This window comes from Tetrao urogallus, assembly GCF_951394365.1.
Source record: "Tetrao urogallus genome assembly, chromosome: 27".
In the NCBI taxonomy this organism is placed as follows: domain Eukaryota; kingdom Metazoa; phylum Chordata; class Aves; order Galliformes; family Phasianidae; genus Tetrao; species Tetrao urogallus.
This window is the reverse complement of record NC_136840.1, coordinates 1589340-1605563: the sequence shown is the minus strand read 5'-3', so window position 1 is coordinate 1605563 and position 16224 is coordinate 1589340. Positions and strand designations below refer to the sequence as shown.

At 51.2% G+C, this 16224-nt stretch overlaps 1 protein-coding gene across 1 annotated transcript; it reads left to right on the top strand.

The window, feature by feature from the left end:
* Positions 1 to 4746: 4746 nt before the first annotated feature.
* On the top strand, positions 4747 to 15589 carry TACR1 (tachykinin receptor 1; the record flags this gene model as incomplete). The annotated part of the gene is made up of 5 exons (XM_079547434.1): positions 4747 to 5147; positions 10998 to 11192; positions 14320 to 14470; positions 14709 to 14905; positions 15298 to 15589. The coding sequence occupies 5 exons, from the start codon at positions 4747 to 4749 to the stop codon at positions 15587 to 15589; spliced, it is 1236 nt and encodes a 411-aa protein (XP_079403560.1).
* Between the last annotated feature and the right edge of the window lie 635 nt (positions 15590 to 16224).

Sequence of the window (16224 nt, the reverse complement as noted above, 5' to 3'; positions counted from 1 at the left end):
TAGCAAATGTTTGCTCTCAGCTTACCTTCCTGCAGCTCCCCAGCTCTATGGCAGTGGCCCATGTGCTGCTGTTTCCACTCCCAGCAAGGCGAACCTTTCCTCCTCCATCTCCACTTCTCACATAAGTTGCCAGTCTTTGCTGAAGCCTTTGCTCTTACTTCGAGCTCCAGAGATCTGTGGGAAGATTTCCAATTGAAACACAGCACTTTGGGCTGCTGATGGACTGCTACATGAAGTACTCAACCCAGGAACGACCTTCAGGCATTGCAAAGCACTAGCAGGTAGCTTGGAAGCAAAGCTGCTAAGTGGGAAAAAGGCCAGTTGGATGCTGCAGTTCCCCTCACACAGCAGGAGTGTGCTCTAATGGGGACCAGCATGGTGGGAACTGCTGTCCACAAGGATGCTCAGAGCCACTTCCCACTGACCTGAGCCAGCTCATTCATTGCAGCTGTGAGACCCCCCTCTGGGCCTCTTCCAAGTCCTCCAAATTGTCTGGATCATAGAATCATTAAGGTTGAAAAAGGCCACTAAGATCATCTAGTCCCACCACCAGCCATCACCACCATGCCCACTGAACCATGCCCCTCAGTGCCATATTTGCTCTTTTCTTGAAAACCTTCAGAAAGGGGAATTCTTCTGGTGCAACAAACCATGTTGGAGGTTGGCTTCAGCAAGGAAACTTAGGCACAGGGTGAGGAAGAAGATGAGAACATGTAGGGATTAGCCACCCTAAAAGCATGCTGTTCCCAGCTTCTGAACACAAAACAGATAAGTGTTCACACCACAATGAGAGAACACCTAAGAGAAGACGAGCACAGAGCCCAGCAGCCAGCTCACAGAATGGCCAGGGTTGGAAGGGACCTCAAGCATCACAAATCTCCAACCCCCTGCCACACGCAGGGCCACCAACCTCCACATCTCACAGCAGCCCAGGCTGCCCAGGGCCACATCCAACCTGGCCTTGAACACCTCCAGGGATGGACGGGGCATCACAGCCTCTCCGGGCAGCTGTTCCAGCACCTCGCCTCTCTCTGTGTGAAGAACTCTGGGGCATCTAGAGCATCTCTAGGGCACCTGCACAGGGCTGCAGGTACAGCAGAGAGCTGCAGGAGTCTCTGAGAAGGGGGAAATTCAGAAGGAAGCTGCAGGGGAGAGGCTTAAACGGCTTGGAGGAATCCAGGGCAATGCAAATGCTGGCTCCACTTCTTTGCACAACAAATTTCCCTTGCTGACTGGGCAGAGTGACAGAAGCTGGCAGGCCAGTAGCTGTAGATGGGGGCATGTGCAAAAGCAGCACCAACATTACCTTCCTTGTCCCTTGTACAGGCACACAGACTGCTGTTGATCCCATTTTCCCCTTGAAAAACATCACCAGTGACCAGCAAAAGGTGAGGAGGAAGCCTTCCCTACCTCCCCTTTTCATTTAGATTCCTCCTTACAGCTCCCTAATAAACAAAATGACAATTTCCAGAGCATTGGAAAAAATAAAATCTGGCAGTGGCTCCTTCCAGGCATGGAAAAATACCCTGCACCCCAAACCTACCTGGAGACAGAGCCCCAGCTGCTGCTGCTGCCAGTACTCAAAGCAGAGGACAAAGCAAAGGAGCTCAAAGCAGAGACATTTTGCTGGGGGAAGCAGCTTTTGAACTTCCACAGAGGCTTTTTGCAGAAGACAAAGACGAATTATTCACCTCCATGGGATTTTGGTGACTGTACAAAACTCAAGCACGATTTGCTCATCATCAGAGCCTCATGGTTCCTCCTCAGGCCACAAGGAACAGGTAGGCTTCACACACAGGCTACTAAAAACCATAAAGCAGCCTCACCTTTAGCAGAGGAAGCATCACTTTGGAGTTGTATAGCCTCCAGCCACCCTTTTACTCCTGAGCCTCCAAGGCACAGGGACTTAGAGGACAGAGAACCAGAAAAAAAAACCCAACTAATTGTAGAACCCTACCCATAAAAGCAGGGATCAACTGTGCTCAATTTAAAGGGAAATCCCAGGTGGGGGGGGCTGTAGAAGCAGGCGGATAAAGCAGGGCAGGTGTTCCCTTTGGGATCAGCTGTTCAAGGAAAAGATGTTACTGCCTGTTTGGGTGCCATCCCCAAATCTACAGGGCAGCTTGATCTGCCTGCTCTTATGTCACCCAAGCACGAAGCCCTCCAAGCACTCTGTGCAGGATGTTGGGTGGTTAGGACCACTCTTCTGGGAGCTGGCAAATCTTGAACCCCACACTGCACGCGTCACTTGCACAGGGAGACGGGGTCCAACCCCTCGGATGGGGCACGGAGCTGAGGCAGCAAAAAGGTCATCTCTGATGGTTCCCTTCAGCAGATTTTCCTCCCAGAGAATCGTGCTTTGTATGTGCTCTCATTGTTTGGTGGCCCCAGGGGGACTGCTGGGGGACCTATAGGGGAAGAGGCTCCTGTCCTGCTGGAAAACACAACAGGAAAAGTCAAGGTTTTTCCATCTGCTGATTACAAAGCTTTGCTTTGCTCTGGAAGGGCTGGCAGTGCATGCAAAGGTATACAAGCATTCCTGGGAAAGGGGAGGAGGGGGACATCACACACAGAACAGTGCTGGCAACTTCACAGGGACCTGTAAGCATTAATTAGCTGTCACAAGCTTGCAGCAGTCTGCTCACAGCTACCAAGCGATGAGTACATCTGCTCTGTCTCATGCAGGATTTCTTCTTTGGGTTGAATTTTTTCCCCTTTTTCTCTTCTGGAATTAAAAAAACCTCCCCCTTAATGGACATTCCTCCCAGCTGCCCAGCCTGGACATGCCATGGCACACCGTGCCTGTCTGCAGCCTGCTTCAGGTAGCAATTCAATTCCTCACATGGCAGCAGAACAGGAAAAAATAGGTGGTTCTTTCCAGCAGGAATGTGCATAAGACATCGCCTCCTTTTTCCCAGTGAGAAAACGGAGGTGGAGAAACGGGTGTGATGTCCCTGTGCCCTGCAGTGGGGGCTGTTATCAGATGGGGCACAGAGGAGCCTTGCTGGGACCGGAGAGGGTTTGCTGCGGTGCGCTGAGATGGCTGCTGTTCCCCATTGCCACGGCGTCTCCTCCTTTGGGGTTTGGTCGTATTCACATTAATGCCCCAAAGCAGCGAAGGGAAAGGTTGGAAACACCTTCGCTAGCAAACCTCCCCAAGCCGGCAGGCTGCTCAGCATTTTTAGGCAGTGCTGCCATCGAGCGGTCCGGATGCAGGAAGAGGGGACCCTCAGTGCAGCTCCTGCTTTCGGGGCTGCGGGCGATGCGGAGGCTCTAAGCTGAAATCCATCTCCTCGTCCCGCCGTTAAAAAGCTCCGTCTCACTTCAACAGCGGAGCCTGTGTCAAGAACTAAAGATTTTCGGAGTCCCTCCTGCTTGCTTCAGCTCACGAGCTGAGCCATCCTCCCTGCACAGGAGCAGCAGTGCCTTTCTCACCCCGGGGTTCGCAGTGTTGGTTTCGCAGCGTCCCCTCGGAGCGGTTCCCAGCTCATATCGGAGCCCGCAGCCATTTGGGAACGTCCTTTAGCAGGGGGACGAGCTCTGCTTCCAGAGGGGCTTTTTATCTTCATTGCATCGGTGCATCCTGAGGGAAAATCATCGCTCCCAGCACACAGCGGTGCGCTTTGCGCCCACGCTTGGCCATAACACGATAGTGGATGAGTAAGTTAAAATCACCCCCGTCTGGTGGATGTCATAAACCTGGACTGGGGGCAGAGGGGAGTTCTGTGCCTGCAGATGGACCACGTTCAAATTACAGCGGTAATTTTCGGAAAGATTGGCTGTCCCCCGGGAGCTGTTTCCTTGTCTCGTATTAGGGAAGGGGCACGGAGCCGGACCGCCCCGTTGGTGCTGCTTTGGGCAAGAAGACCATTCCTCATGACAAAAATCAAACATTTGGGTTGGGTTTTCGTTTTTTGTTGGTTATTGTGTGTATGTGTGTGTGCGTGTGAAGCCGTTGGGATCGATCCCCCACCCCCGGCTGTCCGCTGGCAGTACAGAAGCTTTGGGGTGAATCGTAGAGGCGAACGCAGCCCGCTGAAGAGGGTGAGGAGGGGGCGAGGGGCAGCGGGGGGGGCGGAGGAGGACGGGGGAGGGCTCTGGGCTCCCGGCTCCGCTCCCCGCTCTCAGGCACCGCCCGCGCCGCCTACAAAAGCCGCGGCGGTGTCTGAGCTCCGGCTGCTCTCGGAGGGTCCCGGCCCCGCTCCAGCATCAGCCGAACGGACCCGAACGGCCCGGACCGAACCGAACCGAACCGAACCGACTGGAAGGTGAAAAGCGCTGCCCGGTCCCGCTGCGTCCCCCCCAGGGAGAGGGGCTCCATCCCGACACGGTTGTGCTCTGCCATGGCTGCGTACCCTGCTGCGGCTGCACCCAGAAGAGGAAGGGAGCAGCACTCTGAACCAGCCGCGCCTGGAACTGCAAGGGTTCCAAACCCCGACGTGGCTGGTCTCTGAACCCGGAGGGTCCTGCACCTCGATCTGCCTTCCTGCCCCAAACCTGCGTGCCCTGAGCCAGCTGTGCCCTTAACCAGGAGGGTGCTGTGCCCCAAAGCATCCTCACCCCTGAACCCGCTGCACCCTGAAGCATCCTCACCCCCAAACCCGGAGGGTGCTGCTCCCCAAATCATCCTCACCCCAGAGTGCTGTGTTCTGAAGCATCCTCCCCACCGAATCTGCTGTATCCTCAACCCAGAGGGCTCCGTGCCCCGAAGCATCCTCGTGCTGGGTCCGGCAGTGCCACGCTGTGATGGATGACTCCCCGCCGCTGGAAGCAGAGCTGGAGCACCGATGGCTGCTCAATGCCTCCCTGAACGAGTCCTCTGCCAACCAATTCGTCCAGCCCCTGTGGCAGGTGGCCCTGTGGGCCGTTGCCTACACCCTCATTGTCGTGGTGTCGGTGGTGGGGAACGTGGTGGTGATGTGGATCATCTTGGCTCACAAGAGGATGCGCACCGTCACCAATTACTTCTTGGTGAACCTGGCTTTTGCTGAAGCCTCCATGTCTGCCTTCAACACGGTGGTGAACTTCACTTACGCCATCCACAACGAATGGTACTATGGGCTGCTCTACTGCAAGTTTCACAACTTCTTCCCCATCGCTGCCGTCTTTGCCAGCATCTACTCCATGACAGCCATCGCCCTGGACAGGTGAGCACCCAACCCCAACCCCTCCCCACATCCACACTGCCTCTGCCTGCGCGCTGCGCTCAGCTCTGCCTGATATCTGGCCATGGGAAAACACTGCAATTCAATTGGAGCTCTTTTCAGTCAAGGAGTGTGAGATAGAATCCCTCTCCTTGACCTGTTTGCAGGTGGTTCAGGGAATCCTCTGTAGGGAATCCTTTGTCAGCTCTGCCAAAAGAGCTTTTGTAACCTATTAATGCATGTTGGTAGGGTGTACTTGTACTTCTGGCATTTTTCTGTCCTTTCCCTTCTCAGCTCATCTCCAGAGCAGTCCACTCCTTTCCCAACCTCCTCATTTAGCTCACTGCTTAGCATAAGACAGTCATGTCACTAAATCATGCCTGTTGGATGCACTGCAGGAGCCCTTTCCTGGCTCCTGATCTCAGGTGCTGGGGACCTTGGAGTGATGCTCAGGTTGCACGTTGCTGCATTGCCTGCCAAACCACAGAATTTCCCAAAACCACCTGGATTTTATTACTGGGGACTGGAAGGGGAGGGAAGTCCCACGGATGGCCCTCGTTGGGCTGCAGGCAGCACAAGTGAGCTGCTTTCTTCCCCAGCTTTCTGGGGGTGCTGCTGAATGGCTGAGGGCTGCCAGCAGAACGGCATCCCGTGTGCGTTCTGCCAAGGGTAAAAGTTGGGCAAAGGCTGGCAGGCTGTGGTGGCACAGGACAAGGGTCAAGGAGCACAAGTTGGCCACGTGCTGAGGGCCCTCCTCCAGACACAGCTGGTGTGCAACTCCCTCCAAAATCTTTAATGTATGCCTTTACTGTCTTTTTGTATTGGTGCTAGGGATAAATCGAGGCTCCCAAACAGCTCTGCATGGTTACCAGTGCTCCAGGCACAATGCATTTTCCAGTGCAACCAATTTCCTGAAGAAAGCTCTGCTCTGCAGTGCTTCTTTCTGTGCTCCTTTCCAGGGAGCAGGACACCTTTTTGGCAAACAGGGTGGGGGGAGGATTGGCACTACCATACACCAGCCTGATTTGGGCTGAAGTGTAAGTAGTGCCCAAATTGGTGTGGGTATTTCCCAACAAGAAATTGCAGCACTGCCACAAATAGTGCAGTGACAGCTTGGGAAACAGAGCTGGAGATGGATGATGCTGTGGTTGTTAGAAACGGGCTCAGGTTTTGTTTGGCTCTGGAGTGCTTAGGAGCCTGTGAGCTGCCTCTCCCTGTGATGAATCAGGTGCAGCTGAGAAGAAAACTATGGCAATAATAAAAATGCTTTTGCTTGAAACTAGGATTGCACTTTTACCAGGAGCTGTTTCACACTGGGCACAACCAGTCTGAAATAAAATAAAATAAAACAAAGGTTAATCCTAAACAGAGGCACAGAGTTCTGAGCACTGCAACAATGGCAGGAAATGCAGGAGCTGGGGCTGGCAGCTGGAAGGCCTCCTCAGGAAAAGCAGTGCCGCTGCCACGCAGCATCCTGCAGCAGTTGGGGCCAAGCAGCCCCAACTCTGGAACTGCACAGCATGGCCTTCATCATTGGGTGTGTCGGTTCCACAGCACAACGCGTCCCCTTCTGGCTTTGAAGGCTATGAATGTGTGCACTTCAAAGAAAGAGCCGTGAGATTCTGCTTTCTCCAGCTTCCCAGGAAAACTGGGAGCCCGTGTTGTGTCCAAGCCGCTTTGCAGCCACGTGTAGGGACATCCAGAGTTGGTTTTTTCCTGTTTCCCCTCCAGTATCTGTGAGGAGCAGGATGGAGCATCACGGAACAGCAGGCACTGTCCCTGTCCTTGGGCCTGCCACTCGCCCACGCTGTCAGCAAACTGCTGCAGGAGGGATGGACCTCCTTGCTGAGGATCCTGGAGTATTTATGGAATCAGAGCCAGACCAGCACGCAGGGCTGGGCAATCAAACTGGGATCCTATTTATATGCTTCTTTTTTTTTATTTTTTTTTTAAATCACACTCCATGAAGTGTCTCAAAATCCATCCATGTGCCAGCAGGAGCTGCAGAAACACCAAACCTGCAAAGCTTCCTTCAGCTCCACGGCTCCTAAAGCCACCAGCCTGCAGCTGAGACCTGTTCATATCTCCACAACCCCATACTATATGCATCAGAAAAGCTGGCTTGGAAAATTATTTATCCTTGCAAGCTTGAACTCCCAGTTTAGATGAACCAGCTGAATACCAGGAATACATTCACCAGCTCAATGACCCCGTGCCTTCCCCAAGAGGCGATTACTGCAGATAGAAACCCTCTGGAGAGGATAAATTACATCAGTGCGCAGACATATTAATTAGTCATTTACGCCCTAATATAGCACAAGTTCTTTTAATCTTGACTTAATGGTCTTCTGGGGCTTGCAGGGCAGAACTTTGATTTGCGCCTGACAATGCGTAACCGCACCCTGCTGGGATGGGATTTGGAAGAAGAGCAAGTGGGAGGGAAGGGAGCCTGGGGGGCCAAGCTGAATTCAGCAGGTCAAAAGCTAACTGGCATCCTTTTTTTCTTCCTCTTCTGCTGTGATAAATATGTGATGAAGATGAAATAGCAACAGGCTGGTGGGTGGCTGGGCAGTGTAGGAGCTCAGGTGTTAGACATGCCTCTGAGGTGCTCAGCTGCAAGCAGAGCAGTGGCACGAGCTGCTGGAGGGGAGATATTCTGCTTGTTTGATGGCTTTCCTAATTTAGCCCTTAGTTTGTTCTTAACACTTCGATGGCTCAGCTGGATTCGCGCATGCACTGAGTGCAACAGACCTCAGATTTGTCAGCCCTGCGTTTCCCCCATTCATTCCTCAGCTCTAAGTGGTGCCATGGGGCTTCCTGCTTTCCTTAAGCAGCACTTGGTGAGGTCACAGAGCCCCCCGAGAGGGCTGTGCTGTGCTTTGGATCCTCCTCTCCCATCTCATCGCTATCAGCAATGCAATGAACACTGGGGGGCCCTCTGCCTCCTCCCCAGCCTGCTGCCAATTCTGGGCTTTGGTCCTTTTCTGTCTGCATTTGGCAAAAAAAGAAATGTGTCGTGTTCATTCTCCAGGCAGGCTCCAGCTTTCCAGATGCAATTAATAGTGCATTTGAGGCAGTGTAGCCATCTTGCTACGTAATAAGCGCTACACTCAGAGCTGCCCTGCTACAACGCTGTACTCAGATGCTATTGCTTCACCATGGTAACAACCCCCCCAATCCGAAATACAATAAAATATTTAAAACAACAGCAAATGGCATTACCTACGTCACCAAAAGGAAAGCATCTGGCCTAAAGTTGTGCCCTTCAGTGCAGTGGATATATAAAGCTGCTGGCAAATGGAGCAGTCTTCAGTCCCATTGAGTTCTGGGGGGAAAGAAAAAGGGATGAGCATTAGCATGAAGGTGAAAGGAGCTGGGCAGCCCTGGGCTTGCAAAACTAACCATCAGGTGTGAAGCTCCCATCCCAAAGGCAAGCAGAGCAGGCCATTTCATCTTGAGGAAGAGGTATCATTAATTCTTCCCAACCCAACATCTCCTGCAGCCCAGTATGCGCTTCACCCCCTCGGAACACTTACAGCCCATCAGGAACAAAACCTTTTCATTAATGCAGAAAATCTGCCCTTAAATCTTCAATCAAGGACCCTCTGCCCATAGAAAAATGGGACGTCAGGAGCCCACGGTGGTTCTTCACCAGCTGCCCATGGGGATATGCCTTCCCCTCCCCAGCTCCTGCAAACCACCGCTCCTGTCTGGCCAGGAGAACCACCCTCCTGAGCAGTGGAGAAAAGAATAAATCTCTCTAATAGGACACAGGGAGATGGGCAGAGCGGGGCCACAGAGGCACTTTGCAAGGAGAAATACGAGCGAATAAACTCATTAGCCTGCTTTTAAGAATCTGCTTCCCACTAGAGCAACTGGGACCTGCAGCACTTTGCTCTGATTGATGTCTTTGTGCCCCAAATCAGGCATGCATCTGCCTGCAGGACCACCAGCAACTTGCAGGTGCCCTGAAACATGATAGGTGCTTCCCCAGAAAGGAAGACACACCAACCTATAGGGGAAAGAAACTGGAAAGCTCGACCAGTCAGCAAGGAACTGAGAGATGGTTGGGATGGATGGACCCAGCACTGGAAGAAGGCAAAAGAAGCTGCTTTGTTTCCCCACTGGAGTTTTCCTACCCCAATACGAGCATGACAGTGGCTGTTACTTGAGCTAAGGAGGCCACGAAACCATATTCTGTGCTCCTCTCTTCCCTGCAGTGTAATTTTGCATCAAATGTTCTTGTCAAGCAAAAGAAAAAAACAGCAAGGATGCAGTTATTAAAATGTTGAGACAACTCTCTGCTTGCTGATACAATTATTATTTAATTAGGCAGTATTTTAATATGAAGTAATGATCAAATTATTCTCAGGATGTTTGCACGTTTCCATCTATCTCCAGTATCACCAGATCCTCTAAGCAGCCCGGACCCTTATGAGCCTTTTTCCTGGCAGTTTGGAAATTGCTGCCAAAAAGTAGAATGCAGGGCCAGTGTTTCCTAAAGCACCACTGGTTGGCTTCCTCCTGCCCCCCTCTCCCCATCCTTGCAATGCTGGCATTTTTGTTTTCTTTTTTGACTCTTTGGTTATATTAATTTTGCTGTCTTCTTTCTGTTGTGGACACCAGAGCATCACAGGCAGATCGGCGGTGGCTGGAAAGGTCTCTGGGTAAGGGGGTTGGGGCTTAACTCGTTGTTTTATCAATTGTTTGAGCATTTTATTACCTGCGAGGGTTTCTGCAGCCACAAAGTGCTTGAATCTGATAAGGAAAATCCTCCAAAGTGCAGTGGCAGAAATTAGATCAGAGCAGCAGTACATAGGATAACCCCAATCAAACCTCCTCCAGTTCCCGTGGTAGAGCAGTGGGGATGTAGAAGCCTGGAGCTCAGTGTGTTGCTGGCTGCTGTGCAGAGCAGTGCCAGCATCCATTCCCTTCACTTTTACTCACCAGCTTCTGTTTCTGGCGCCAAAGATCTCGCAGAGATTTTAGAAGGATAATTATCAGGTGAATTTGCAGCTGCACAAAGCTGATAAGGTTTGGTACCCTGGGGCAGAGGAAGAGCTGATGGTGGTGCCTATTTCTCTATTAATCTCTGCACCTTTTTCACAGCAAATGGACACATAATGGAACACGGGGACTATTTTCATCCAGGAGAAAACGAAAAGCAAAAACTGTCCATCATCTGAAAAGAGTAGGGGGGGAGTGGAGGAACAGAGAACACTGCGAATGCCTCAGGCTGTAACATGCAGAGCAATGCAACGTTTCTCCTCGTCGCATGACGACAGTGTTTCCAAAGCTTGACATGGGGGAGGGAAATAAAACATTTGCAGTGTGCTCACTTAATCCTTCCAGCGCTGCTGGCTGCTGTCAGCTTTGCAAAACCAGATTTGCAGAAGGATAAATTCAATCTGCCCCGTCGTCACTGGAGTCTGCCTCATGTATGATGACTGATGTTCAGGATGGAAGATCCCATGAGCCAGGCAGATATGGGGCAGCTCCAGCATGCTTCGTTTCGGTTCTCCTATTTGGAAGCCTTGGCACTGCAATTTACTGTATAGATATGATTTTGCTCCAGTGCAAAACTATTGAGTGCTGCCAACAGAGGTGCTGCCAGACAACAGCATCAGATCTGAGTACAGTGCAGATCTGAGCCCCTCACTACAAGAAAGATATTGAGGCCACGGAGTGTGCAAGAGAATTGGTTGGGTGTGAAAGAATTGGATGCTCTGTGTGTGGCATGGAGGGCTGCTAAGATGCACGAAGCAGGCATCAGAAGCACAACACACACACAGGAGATCTGAGACAGCCTCCAAAGCTTCCAAGCTTTGATTTCTTCTCTTGCTCACCTTGCAGGTACATGGCCATCATCCACCCGCTGCAGCCCCGGCTCTCAGCCACCGCCACCAAAGTGGTCATTGGTGTCATCTGGCTCCTGGCCTTCCTGCTGGCCTTCCCACAGGGCTACTATTCGGTGACAGAGGAGCTGCCGGGCCGATTGGTGTGCCTGGTGGCATGGCCGGAGCACAGCACCGACGTGTATGGAAAAACGTGAGTCAGAATTTCCAAGCAGAATGGACAAATTGACCTATACAAAAAAAAAAAAGTAGAAAAAGTATTTAAAAAAATTGATAAAAGGAAGTGGGGAAGGCTGAGAAGGGATGAAGGCTCCTTGGGATGGGGAAATCCTCCGCCCACCTGGGGTAAGGCTGGTGCTACATGGCTGATGGTAGTAAGATCTGCATCTATAGCATGGTGAGGCACACTGAGGTTAATTAAGCTGAGTTTGGTGCTCCTTGTGCTCCATGCTGTGTGAGCTCCCAGCCCTTCCACAGTGCTCATCCTTGAGGGAAACTCATATCCAACTGCTAAGATGCAACTGTGGGATGCAGTCTGCATTACGCCCAGGGGCTGCATGGCTCTGTTTTTTTTGTAGCACCTTTCCTTCAGCTTACATCTTTACAGGCTTCCTAGGGTGAGATTTACTCCTGTAAGAAGTAAATAGCATTGTATCAGGTGTACTTTGGCCAGGCAGTAACAGAGCAAACTGTCTGGGGATGTGTTCAGCCCAAACGCCTCAAAAATTCACTCAAATGCTTCAAAAAACAAGCTCTGAAAAGAGGCCTTTGCAGAACCAGCTTAGGATGAAAGGTGGATGCCTGGACAGGAGGGCTCAGCAGCCATTCCTTCCTACCCACCAGGGTTCCAGCTAATTACATCTGGCATTTCTAACAGGTCTGGGCAATCCTGCTGGACTGCCAGCACATGGTCCTCCACAGTTTGCTCTTTGAGGTCTGAGTCATGCAGTGAGCTAAATGTCATGAGGAAAAGGAGGGAAAAAAAACAACCTTTGCGACTCCAGTCCCACAGAGCAATGAATTAGTGCTGTGAAATCGTGCTAGAGGCAAAGCAGGGGATGTGCACACAGGAAAAAGTGCTCAAAGCCAACGTGAGCCCGTCCACAAAGCAAGAGCTGAGCTGAGGATGGCCCCGCTGACATCCAAAGTCTTTTTCAACCTCCATGATTCCGTGCAACTGCAATAAATGCAGCCAGCATGAAGAAACTCAGCCCAAGAGCGTTGAGCCCCCCAAGTTCCCCAGCACGAAGAAGTGACCAGCACAGGCCCAGGGCCTCACTTTGACAAGTCATTCACCGTTTGGCCATCTACCAGAGCCATTGCCTTTTCAAGAGTTGACTCAAGAGCAAAACACCACTACTGACCCACGGATAATTTAGAAGCTGGGTGCCACCCCAAAGCCTGCTCATCCCAAGCTCTTTGGCGAGCAGGGCATTTAGCAAACAGTTGAGGGCAGCCAGGAGAGAGGATGCTAAACTGAGGCTTTTCTGTAGACAAATCTCAAACAGCTGCTGAGGACTGAAAATAGTTTGCAGCTCAGCCGTAGCACAAAATGCTGTCCAAATCATGGGAACCCACTTGCAGAGAGCCAGAGATCATATATGTTATCTTACTGCCCCCAAAATAACTGCAGATGGGTGTTTGGGCCCCTGTCAAACACCATTCCTGCTTGCACGGCTGTAGTGCAATTATTTAAGGCAGGAGGTGCTGCATCTGCACCAGGAGCTGGTGACTCAGCTCCCTTCCATTCATTTTGATTCATTAAGGGGCAAAACTGCACCACTCATTGGCTTATCAGGGAGATACCAGCCCACAGTCCAGACAGCAGCTGCCTCCTCCCATGTCCCTGTCATCTCTGCTACGTGCTCCCCTGTTCTTCATAAGTTACTAAATCCCCACACTGACGACTTCCAAATCACAAAATCCAGGCTTTCCTGCCTGCTCTCATGCTATGATCCTTGTAGAGTAATAAATGGATGGGTTTCATCCAAAATACAAAAATAATGAACCAAAAAGCAGGATGTGTTGGCAATCCCTCTCCTTGCCATGCTTCTGTGGCTCTGAAAATAAGGATGTGTCTTGCTTGCATTATTTAATGGTTGCTCTGGGGCTTTTCTGCATCACTCTCCATACTTTGCAGCTTGTTTAAGACCCTGCTTTGCACAGCAACAATGAAATCTTCATCATGGAGCCACAGAGACGCCTCTTTAATTAGCAAAATAGAAAACAGTCCTACAAAATCCAGCTGAAATGCGATTAGCCCTGGGTGGAGAGGAGACCAAATGAGATTGCAGGTACAAAACAAGGAGGAGATGGCATGGCAGTGTGGGTCTGGGGCCAACCTCGCCCCTGCCAGAGCAGGAGGAGTTGCATCAGGCACGAGCCTGACCCACGACTTACACTTTGGAGAGATTATTCAATCTGAGCTCCTAGGAGGAGAGAGTGCAAGAACAGAGCAAGGCTACAGAGCCTTCATCCGCGTTATAAAGGGATGCAAAGATCCTGCCCTCCCCATGAGTGCGGAAGACCAACCAGTTGGATCAGCACTGGGAAGGAACACAGCTTGGAGCAGTGCCGCACTGGAGGCAAAGGCTATTTCTACCACACTGCTTTTATGAACTGCACGTTGACCTTTTGCTAGCAAGAGCTTCCCGCAGCTCAACTTCTGTGCATTGTGCATGGAGCTGCTCCCAGCTGTGTTCACAGCAGTGGGGACTGAGATGTCTTCTGCTGCCTGAGCAGAGCCAAACCTATGGTGGATCAGGAGTCCAAGCTAAGACCTTGCATTTGACATGCAGGGAAATCCTGCATTCCTCTTTAAAGTTCCTATCACAGAATCACAGAGTTGTGGGAGCTGGAAGGGACTTCCAGAGATCCACTAGTCCAACCCCCTTTGCCAACCCTATCCTTTCCGTATGTTCTGTTTTGTGTTTGTCTTGTTTTAATACATTTGCACAGGACTGCTAGATGAAAGATTTGACAAGGATGAGTTTTCACCTTCAGGATAAATTAGGGTGTAAATAAAGTAGATGTGACAGTAGAGCTACATCAGCTAAGATGTCTTTGCTATACACAGGTAACATAAGTAAGTCTTTCACTGGCTTTTCTCTCCATCTCTGGAGGGTGCTGGCATGCCAGAAGCCAGCAGTGGAGGCTTGGAAGAGATTGGGATGAAACTGGGGAATTATTCCTGGTTCCAGGCACCAGAAGAATCATGCTACAATCCCTCTGCCTCTGTGAAGCTGTGCTTCCAAGGTTGGTTTGCAAGAAAACAGGCTGACTAGGTAGAGGATGCACTCAACAGCCATCATCTTTTCTAGGTATCACTTCTGCATGACTGTCCTGATCTACTTCTTGCCACTGCTGGTGATAGGCTGTGCCTACACCGTGGTCAGCATCACCCTCTGGGCAAGTGAGATACCCGGTGACTCCTCCGACCGCTACCACGAGCAGGTCTCAGCAAAGAGGAAGGTAAGGAACCTCAGGCACAGTAGCAGCCATCATTCACACTCAATCCTGACTGATCACAGCCAAAAAGAATGTAGCAAGATGGAAACAGGTTGTTGTTCCTAAAGGAGCAGAAAGCGTCCTCCAAACGTGCGCCCTCCGTGATGCCGAGCGTGTGTTCCCTGCTGGAAGGTCTCTGAGGTGTCTGGAGGGTGACTTGTGACACAAGTCCTCCCTGCCCTGCGCTCTCTTTTCCTCACAGGTGGTGAAGATGATGATCATTGTGGTGTGCACGTTCGCGCTCTGCTGGCTGCCCTACCACATCTACTTCACCCTGCAGTATTTCAACCCCGAGTGGTACCTGCAGAAGTTCATCCAGCAGGTCTACCTGGCCGTCATGTGGCTGGCCATGAGCTCCACCATGTACAACCCCATCATCTACTGCTGCCTCAATGACAGGTGGGTTTGAGCTCAAGCACAGCAGGATGGGGAGAAGAGAGAAACACAGAGGGCTCTGATGGAGGAGACTTTGGATAGAGGTGTTCTAGGATGGCGCTGTTCTGTCCTCTTCCAGGGGTTGTGTTTGCTGTGGGGACAAGACTCACCTCAATAAGTTTTCCCTGAAGTCTCTGTGGGATCTGAAGTCATTCATGTTTCAAAACAACCCTCTCTACTCCTCATTGGGATTTATCAGTGGTGGTTTTTTGTTTTTATTTTCACATCTGAATGAAAAGCAGTGTCTGTTTCACAGTTCAGCAGTGTTTAGCTCTGGCCTCTCATGTCCAATGGGTTCCTCTCCCCATCCTCACTTTCCTCACCCCTGCCTCTCTGCAATCCTTCTGTCCCCCCAGGTTCCGTGTGGGCTTCAAGCATGCATTCCGGTGGTGCCCATTTGTCAGTGCTGCTGAGTACGAGGGCCTGGAGATGAAGTCAGCCAGGTACCTGCAGACGCAGAGCAGCATGTACAAGGTCAGCCGGATAGAGACCACCGTGTCCTTGGCGGTTGGTGCAGCTGAGGAGGAGCTGGAAGAGAGCAAAAAGGGCAAACGCCTCTCTGTAGACATGACCTCCAATGGCTCCTCACGCAGTGACTCCAAAACTGTCTCCGAAAGCTTCAGCTTCTATTCCAACACACTCACCTAAGCGGCTCCCAAGCTCTATTAGCCACCCATCTGGATGCTGCCATACCTTTCCTTCACCAGGATGCTCCAGTGTGTGATCCACCCAGCATCATCACCTGGTTTTAATGTACTGGCTTCTGTCTGTGCTGTTTTTTCATCTCCTGCTGTGCTGCTGCTCACCTGTGATGCTTAAGTGAACCCAAGAGCAAAAGCTTCAGACTGGTTTCATGTGTTCCATCATGGCTCATCTTCAAATACAAGCAAGGTTTCTCTGGCCTCCATCTTGCTCTCTGCCTCTCCAACCTGCCATGTGCTGATAGGCTGCAGAAATGGAGCAGAGCTGGGTTTTTCTCTTAAAGCAGAAGTACAATGCTGGCAGGCACTTCCCTGCTCTCTGCAGCAGGTGTCTCTCAGTGCATCCAACCTCCACGGGAAAATGAATAAATCTTTCCTGCTCCCAACTTTAATTTCATTCTGTCCTTCCCAGTTGAGTATCCAGAGAGGTATTCAATACCAAAATCAAGCAGAAATGCTGTTTTCAACTTCAGAATACCCTTGTGGCACCACCGGCCACTCAGTGCTTCAGCTGGAAATGGTGGTTTGTAGCCTCAGCTCATCTCCAGCACCCACTATTCTGCAAAGATCCACTCCACAACA